The 9,955-nt window shown below is 41.9% G+C and overlaps 1 protein-coding gene across 1 annotated transcript; it reads left to right on the top strand.

Annotated features, from left to right (window-relative positions):
- The first annotated feature begins 1,375 nt into the window (after window positions 1–1,375).
- LOC120560494 (putative nuclease HARBI1) lies at window positions 1,376–8,923 on the top strand. The gene is made up of 2 exons (XM_039803070.1): window positions 1,376–1,959; window positions 8,332–8,923. Exons 1-2 carry the CDS (start codon window positions 1,376–1,378, stop codon window positions 8,921–8,923), a joined length of 1,176 nt encoding a protein of 391 aa, XP_039659004.1.
- The last annotated feature ends 1,032 nt before the right edge of the window (window positions 8,924–9,955 follow it).

Below are 9,955 nucleotides of genomic sequence, written 5' to 3' on the forward strand. Positions count from 1 at the left end.
TTTTAGTTTACTGACTGGTTTTCGTTTTACCTCTTCTGGGGCCAGTTGTTCAAAACATTTAATCTGGATAAAAATTATCCGGATTTGGAAATCCCATTTTTTGCTATCCAGGATCAGGTAATCGGTCTTACTTTTATGCCGGTTTTTCAAAGCAACATTGGATTGGCTCACCCTTATCCAGATAGACAGTTTTTAAGATTACCAAATCCGGATTACAAGTGCTCTAAATGGGACAACATATCAAAATGTGGGCTACCTGATATGTAAAGAACAGGTATAAGAGCCAACATGGGGTCACTTTAAGTGTTTTTTATTTAGAGACAAAACACAAAAATAACATCCACTTCCATTCATAATTTATTTTATGACCCCTCATCTGAGCCACAACAAATAAAAAAACACAAACAAATACATTGTGGATATTCCGAAAACGTCTTTAATAAAAAAGATAAAAAAGGCTAAATGTCCAATTGTTAACAAAATAAAGAATGTTCAGAGTTCTTCTTCATCTGAGAAGGAGAGACCAGAATTTCCAAGCCCTGCTTTCAGGAGGCGGCTCTGAAGTTTGGCTTTGGTTTGCTGCAGTTTGGTCAGCTTGATTTGTTCCTCTGCCAGGAGTATCTGTGCTTCTGCTCTTTCAGTTTCTCGTTTAAGAAGTGAGTCATAGGCATCATCATTATTCTTCGGCAAAGGACGCTTTAAGCCTCTTTTCTGAGCTCCTGTGACTGTTGGCTCTACCATTGAGGATCCAGGTTGTTCTTCAATAATAGGGCTGAGATCCAGAATGAGTGTTTCCTCTGCATTAGGAGGGAATGGCTAATTTTCCTCTACAATCGTAGGCTCACCATCCCCTACAACACCTTGAATCCCGTGCAGAGCTTTAGAGTTCTCACCTCCAATAATGTCCAGAACCACATATGTGTATTCACCTTTCTTAAAGGGTTTGTTGCCTGTTTGGGTGTTTTTTGCTTCAGCAAGGTCCTTTGTTGCTCTGGCCCTCAGATTCTTCCATCTCAATTTCACTTGCTCCAAGGTCCTCTTCTGGCCAGACCCCATTGCATTCACATTCTGGGTGATTTCAACCCAAATGTCTTTCTTCCTTTTGTTAGTCACCATTCCACCCACAACAGAGCTTCCTACTATTGAGGCATAATGGCACTTAACACCCTCCAGCAGTGCATGGGTTTCTGCAACAGTGGAATTAGGTCCTTTTGAGTCCATGGCTCCACCTCATCTGTTGTAGTGAACATAGTATTTATAGGCCTTGGGCATGATTGACTTAATTGAAAACAAGCCACAGCACGTTAGCCAATTGGGTGTGGGTATTTGACAGCCATCTTATATTCAGCCAGTGGACTTAGAGAGAGGCACTGACATGGCAGGTACTGTCCATCGCTACCACCGTTTTGGTGGAAGAGGATACCGTCAAAGGGTGTGTGTTGAGCGTGCACAACAACTGGAGCAATACACCACTGAAGAACTGTATGATCGATTTCGCTTTGGGAATGCTGATATTGAGTACATTGCAGACCTTGTCAGGCCAAACCTTCAACGGAGAACCCGAAGGAGTCACAGTCTGTCTGTGGAAGTACAGGTCCTCATTGGTCTGCCCTTCTATGCGTCTGGCACTTTCTACCAAGTTGTTGGTGACAATATAGGAGTGGACAAATCAACTGTGAATGATGTAGTGAAAGCTGTGTCAATTGCATTGGCCAGCCTGGTCAATCAGTTTGTTTCACTTCCAAAGGATGTCCAGATTGCCCAGACAAAGCACAAGTTTTTTCTTTTGGGGAACATGCCCAATACTATTGGGGTTATTGACTGCACTCATGTGCATATCCAAGCACCTCATGAGAGGGATTGGGAGTACATCAACCGAAAGGGGAGGCGCAGCATCAACATCCAACTTGTCTGCGATGCTGACCTCATCATCACAAACTGTGTCGTGAAGTGGCCTGGGTCTGTTCATGATGCACGTATCCTGAGAGAGAGTGCTTTATACAGAGAGTTCCAAACAAACCGACTGGATGGCATAATATTAGGAGACAGTGCCTATCCACTCCTACCATGGCTGATGACTCCTTTTCTTGCAGCAACCACACCTGCTCAGGCACGCTTCAACACTGCTCATTGCAAAACAAGATGTGCAATTGAGCGTTTAAATGGAGTTCTGAAGAGACGCTTTGCATGTCTTAACTACTTGCGAGTGGAACCACAGGGAGCATGCAACATAATACTTGCGTGTATCGTCCTGCACAACATCGCTACCAGGCGCAATGTCCCTCTCTGTGATGATGTTTATGATGCACCTGAGCCTGTTGAAGAACCAGACCAACCTCTGGCATTCTGTCAGAATGAGGGACTGACTGGACGTATAGTAAGGGATGCAATTGTTAGAAATTATTTTGACAGGCTCATCTCTGATGATTGTTTCTTTGAAATTAATATACGGTCATGAATGACAGAAAAATGGAATATATTATTATTTTTTGTTATTGAAATCTGTTTGGGGGATTATTTCATGGGGACAAGATCATTATTTATTTTTACTATACTGAACGGCTTAATTGGTAGCCTATGTCTACATTATCTACTTTATCACTGTTACAACGGTTACACGAGTCAAGTGCAAAATATAAATAAAAGTATATACACTACTGATACAAATGTATTAGTTGACCAATTTTAAAGTTTTACTACATTTTCTTCCTGGAATCCACCTTCAAATCCTACCCCCTGTTGGGATCAGGATAATCCTGTTTTTTTGGATCAAAGTTATCCAAATCCTACTGACAAGTTTTGAACAACACAAACTGAAGGTTTGATCCAGATTAAAACTAGGATTGGATTCCGTAATCTAATTGGATTTCAGAATCCTTCTTTTCCTTTTTAACAACCCATTTTCAAGATTTGATCCAATCCGATAACCAAAATCCCATCAGATTTCCTTTGAACAACTGCCCCTGAAGTAGGTAGGCTTGTATCATTTGGACGCGCCAACTGTTTTGTTGTCATTACTTAGAATTCCAAATGGGGGCGACAGAAACAACGCACTATATCTTTAAAAGGTGTATTTACAAAAAGCTGTGTTGTGGGGAAAACAAAACTCTTTTTTTAAATGTCTTTCTTTCAGAGTGTGCTCTCGTGTGACTTGCCGCTTGAAGCCTTCAGCTTTTCCTTTTTTTCTTCCTAAATTAATTCTCCAATGAATCTCTTGCTCAGTGAATCTCCCACACAGCAGATGCTGCGTTGTTGAGGAGACTGTCTTTCCTGTGACTGTCTCTTTCCCTGGTAAAGGCAGAGAGGTGATGCAGGTGGGGGAGGCTGCAGCTGCTGCTGGTGATGGTGGTTTAGGTGCTCATATTGATTTGTGTCACTTCTCTAAAGACAGACTGATATCATAACAATATGCTCCTTTAATGGCTTATATGAACAGAATGAATGATCAAAGCAATAAAACCCTGTCTCAATGCAAGCATGGGCATGGAAGTATTGTATTAAAGCAGACTTGAAAGAAGATTACCCTTTCCTTTAAAGTAGAGGTTTTCAAAGTGGGAGGGGGGTCTTATTAGTTCCTCAACACAGTTTCAGGGGAGGCTCACTGAATGAAAGTGAAAAAATATTACATTAGTTATTACATTAAGTATTAAAATAAGATCACATAGAATACCCTAAATGTGTGTGATTTGGTTAAAGAGATACTTAAAAGTCAGTAGTTTTGGGGAATTTTACTGTTTTTCCTAGTTTTGCCAGAGTCAGAAACTAATAAATGCCAGACTTTTTTTGTATTTTGTCAGAAGTTATGTCAAACAATAAAAAAAAACAATATTTGGCTAACTTGGCCAATTGTTGAAGGTGGCGTACTTCAAGTGTTATTTAGGTTGATTCTCTGAGAAGGAGAAGCATAGGATTCTTTGTCACCGTCCCAATAACTCTTGGAATACTTCTATATATTAATATCTTATATATTGTTAATATTTATTGTGGCCCTATATAGCTAAATTCAATAATAATATTAGCACATCAACGTAAACCTGTATGTAAAATGCACTTCCACCAACCAACAGTTTATTATAGCATTGGAAACTTGATGGCAATCTGCTGAATCATTTACACTTTTATACTGTATCACCCGAGGAATGTGACATATAGTTTATGAAACAATGTCTCACCTGGGAAATCAATGGCTATGTGCTTGTGTAAAAACAATATCTAAATGTTTGTACTGTTATGGTCCAGCCACATTGGAACAGCTGCCTTGTAAACTGGTTGAGTTGATGATTGTATTAATTCAGCTCACATGAATCATATTGATTGTCTGTGCAAATGTATTTTAGCCATTTAAAAGTTTTGTCAAAAGTGTGAAGCCTGAAGGAGATTTGTTTGTGTAAATTAAATTCCATCTGTAATGTCAAATGTAATTTAGATGTGTTTTTGAATTATTTTTCTCAACCTGAATACTGGGGTACACACACACACACACACACACACACACACACACACACAAGCAAATGCATGTGCCCACTGCTGGCATCATATTTAGAGTAGAATGCCATTTCATCAAGGCTTTGTTTGATGCAGTGTCATCTGAAATGTCACCTGCTGTAGAAAAATTGCAGTAAAAACCTATGAAAATATTTCTCCTCTGGCAATAGGCTACTTGCCCATTAATCTCCCCTTGGGTACATGCTGCATAGACAGCAGTATTTAGGAAATGTCCTCTTCAATAATGCAGCAGAAATTCTGCTTAACACAGCCTGGAACATTAGAATTGTGTCCGGTTGCAAAAAAAATAAAAACATCAAATGGTTTCACTGAAAGGCTCTGCAGCAGGGTCATATATCACAGACAGATATAGGAATAATTTACTGTCATTCAAAAATAGACAATCCAGTAAAAGTTGTTAAAAGAGTTAGTAAAAGTTTACAAAGCATCATCAGAAATGGAAGGAGAAAGCTCCACCTGCTGAGTGACAGAATGCTGACAGTAACTGTGCCAGGCAGACCTTGGGTAACTGTCCAGGCAAGCAGTTACTTGACTTCAGAGGAATTCAAATTGCAGCAAAACTATCTTTGAGAGAAACGTAGTTTGCGCAATTTTAACATTAATAAATTATTACCACCCGACTAGTATCGCTTTGCCAGACCCTCCTCCAAAGCGCGCTGGAGGAGGGTCTGGCTACTCCACATAGCATTCGGGGATGGGAGGAAAACGTGCTCTGGTTTATTGGCATTTCTTTAAACCAATCACAATCGTCTTGGGCGGTGCTAAGCACTGGGAAAAGCTGCAGTACTGCTGCAAAATAGCCTCGGGAAGGAACTTGTTTTGGTAGAACATAAAAGTTGGTTTAGTCATGCAACAGAAAACTCAGATTGGACAGATAGCTGTCTGGATTTACCTTGCTGAGATCTGAGAAAAGGTTAACCACAGTCGTCATAAATCGACCGGAGTTTAAAATGCTAACACAAAGGAAGCCCAAAGCAACGGATCCAGCTTAAATGAGTGAAATCCGTCAGATTTTTCATTGGCAACGGAGCAGTCCCACAAATGGAAGGTCAAGAATATAGACTACCACACGACTTGCATACTTAAATGGTCTCTACATTGCATTTTATGTTAGATGGCAAAATAGCAGAGTGAGCTAGATTTCAGCAGGATTGCCTTATGGCACAAAACAGCAAGGGGGCGCTGTTCTACGAAGGATAAACTGGAGATTTGTTTAAAACCTGAGGTAGGAATGAATTGCTGTTTTATTTTTTCACCTCTATTGAGTTTTGACAAAGCCGTACCTCAGGGGCGATTCTAGGATCAGACCTTTAGGGGGGCTCAGCCCCTAATGACAATGTCACACGGATACAGTGCCATGCAAAAAAAAAATCCTGCTAAATCAGTAATTTCATTAGCCGATAATCTCTGAGCTAGCTACTGAACAACGTCAGCTAACGTCTTTTGACACTATTAACACTATGATGGAACTAAACCAGACACTTCACAAGTCACAGTAATATCGACCAATTTCACACAATGTTCTAACATTCAGCAATTTTAGTTTACCTTTCAATTTGGGTTTTAATCTGCGCCATGAAATTACCTACTTCGTCTCTGGGAACTACCAACGTTAAACGTACAACTGCACTTCTGCTGTCCCTCTGACAGATTAGATAGAGACTCAGCCAAATGCGGGAGTCTGGTACAACCACCTCCGATTTGCCAAAACTACGTTTCTGTTAACCCTTTCCTTGACAGGGTAACAGGTGCATAGCATTGGTGACAGTGACACCTGTTTCAAGCCCTTTGAACCTTTTGTTCATTGTTTTTCCTCTGTCACTAACAGACAAGTTCACAAACTCTAGCTTGAAGCACTAAAATAGACATAATAGACACAATAGGCTTGAGCCCCCCTAAAAAGGGTCTAAAATTGCCAATGCCGTATCTTATCAATATGATTCACTGAGAGGCATACCAATACAGACTTACAGTAAATACCAACCTCCCTAATATTCCTTAAGTATAAGTTACATTCCATTTCATGTAAGTTCAACACATTCTCACACCCAACTCGTAAAATAAGGACGTTCGGTCAGGAGCCTTTCTCGTTCTTATTTGACGTTAAAAGTCTCCTTTAGCGTCTCATGTAAACGTGCTTGGTCGCCACTATTTCCATCCCTTTTTCGTCGCTTTTGACGCGCTTGGTCGGGACGGGTGAACGGAATCGCGGAGGTTGGGTTTAGGAGAAAAACAACGGGGAAAGGACGCCTCAAAAGCCGGGAAACACACAGCGGGTGAAGCGCGACAATAACGGAATCGCGGAGGTTGGGTTTAGGAGAAAAACAACGGGGAAAGGACGCCTCAAAAGCCGGGAAACACACGCCGTAGAAGGGGGAAACAAAACGCCATAGACGGGGGAAACAAAAGAAAAACAACGGGGAAAGGACGCCTCAAAAGCCGGGAAACACACGCCGGAGAATGGGAAACAAAACGCCACACGCGGGGCGCGAACCCGAGTCTCCTGAGTGAAAGTCCGGTGTTTTACCCATCCGCCACCCCAACCACCGTCCTTATGCAGCAATTTCCCCTTACATACCACTCGCTAAATCTCATCCAACTGCGGCTTTTTCGTCGCATCAGTCCCTGAAGGACACTGCCCAAACGTACTTATTTTACGAGTTCGGAATGAGAACGGGTTGGTAAGTTTTATTATCACAGAATTACCCTTGATGGGTTAACATGCAAACAGATTAGCTCGGTAGCAGTAGGCCTACTACGTTTATTAAATGACCTAATTTGAATGGAACGTTCTCTAGTAAAATACAGTACATTGTAACTCTCTTGCCAAGTGTCCCAGGGGGGTGTCTGTGTATTGGCGATTTTGCCTAAGGGCTTTACAATCTATACAATTGACAACATCCTCTATCAGTAGCACTTGATTCAGACTCAATAATAGTTTGATAACAGTGTGATACTAGCTTGGAAACCAGATGAATCTTTAAGCTCATGTTTCATTTGCTCTGGCAGATAGGTCTGGCACCCCTCCGATTTAAACAGATTTCCAGCCGAAGAGAACCTGGACAGGGCAATCACAAACGTTTATCTCATGAGGGGCAGGTTTAAGATGATGACTGAGGATCGTCATGCTTGAACGTAAAGTAACTGCCATTCCCTGTCCAGCTCAACCCACCATGCTCACAAAACTCAAATTAAACTGTCAAACTAGTTGGTGCTGGTCAAATATTAAATCAAGATTTGGTTATCGCCTGTTTCTTGCCTTTTTGTTTTTTTTAAGATTCTTTTTGGGGCTTTTTTTTATTTTATTAGTGCATATAGAGAGAAGAGGGGGATAGGGGATGACACGCAGCAAAGGGCTGCAGGTCGGATTCAAACCCAGGCGACTGCCAAGGAATACATGGGGCACACGCTCTACTGGGTAAGATAGAGGTCGCCCCAAACCTAAAATGTTTTCACATTTTATTGTACTGTTGCAAGGCCTGGACTCATAGAACAAAGAAACCCCGTTACTAAAGGCTAACCTAGCTTCGTCGTCACCGGGCCAGGCCCATTCTCTTTGTTGTAGTTCAGGTTTTATAAGGTGTATTTACAAAAATAGCTGCTTGCAAATGTTCGCTCATTAGACAAAAAACTGGACTACATCCAACTTCAACGAAACTCCCAACGCGAGTTCAGAGGCTGCTGTGTTTTTATTTTTGTGTAAACATGGCTGAACAACAGTGTACCGGACTCAGCTGTCCAGCTACCAGGCCTGCTAGCCTTCTGAGCAGATAGAGATGCTGCTCTGTAGCGTAAGACTCATGGAGGTGGGCTGTGTTAACACAGACTAATCAGACAGATGAGAAACACGGTGAAAGCCCATATCGATGACCAGAAGAAATTGGAGTTGAAGTTGGCCGAACTGAAGGACAGATCGAGAATAAATAATGTGCGTATCATTGGACTGAAAGAGGGCAGCGAAAAAGATGATCCAGTTGGATTCTTGCAAAATCAGTTGCCAAAATGGATACCCTCCTTACGGAACAGGGCTACCATTGAAATTGACAGGGCGCACAGGATCTACGGTAAGGGTGCAACTACGCGCACGCTGATTGATTCCAACGCAACACTGCGCATTAAGCCTGACTACAGCGCTTTCACCGTCCAACGGTGCCAGGAATTTATAGGAGTGCAGATTAGGTTGCATGCTAAAGACATCCCAAACTTTCTTATTTATCCGGCATCTCTGAGAGTAAACCACAGAGGGAGAACGCTCACATTCACTGCTCCCGAGGAAGCGGACAGGCTCTGTCCAGATCTGGATATGGAGGAGGGGGACGTGGCGCCCGCGCGGGGTGCTTCGCGACCGGATCAGGAGCTGTCATCGGGCCCGGAGGGCGGCGTGGAGGCCTCTTGTCCGGTGTTTGCCGAATTATAATGAGCATTTGATTAGACTGCATTTTATAATCTGTCTACTACTCCTACATGGCTGATTTGTTTTTCATACAGTTTATTTCAGAACTTAATAGATGGTTGGGACTTAGTTTTAAGTTTTTGTAACGTTGCTTATGCTTAAAGTGCCCATATTATGAAAAAATCACTTTTTCTGGGATTTGGGGTGTTCTTTTGTGTCTCTGGTGCTTCCACAAAAAAATCCATCCATGCTGTTTTGAGTGAGATACGGTTTCTGAATGTGTCCTGCTTTCAGTCTCCTAGTGAGCTGTTCAAAATCGGCCTCGGACTGTGACGTCACAGTCCGAAATGAGCTGGCTAACCACAACCGTTAGCTCGTTAGCATGCTAACGCTAATGCTAACGCTAGCATGCTATGTCGTTCTCAATAGCAAAGCACTGCTACAACACACACAAGTTCACCATAATCTACAAAAGAACTACTTACATGTGCGCCCTCATTTAGAAGTCTCCCAGCTAATCCTGCCTTGTAACTGACCAAAGTTGGAGAAACAGGCTTTCTTTTACTGTCTCTAGAGTTAGCTAGCTGACATGCTCTACATCTGAGCTACTGAGCATGTGCGAGTGCAATCAAAGATAGTACAGAAGAAGAAGAAGAAAAGAGGTCTCACTCTGTAGCTAAAACAGAAACCAGGTGAAAAGAGGATCTGCAGCAGTGAGAGAGAGCTGTGCAGTACAACAACAATATGGTGTTTTTTGAAAATTAAACCATGTAAACCTATTCTGGTACAACCTTAAAATACAATTATGAACCTGAAAATGAGCATAATATGGGCGCTTTAATATAGGAAAGCACTAGACCTGTTTAAGTTAACCTGTGACTTAAGACAGGCAAGGCAGTTTTGAGCTGGAGTTTTTGTGCGAGCTGCGTTTGATGCGGCGAACGTATCTTACAGAGGGGGAAGGGGGTCTACGGTCTTGGAGGGCTAGGGGATTTATTTTATTTTTTATGTTTTCACCATACTGTGCTTAGATCTAACAGCTCACCCTTTGCTACA

Source organism: Perca fluviatilis, chromosome 6 (assembly GCF_010015445.1).
Source record: "Perca fluviatilis chromosome 6, GENO_Pfluv_1.0, whole genome shotgun sequence".
Lineage (NCBI taxonomy): Eukaryota > Metazoa > Chordata > Actinopteri > Perciformes > Percidae > Perca > Perca fluviatilis.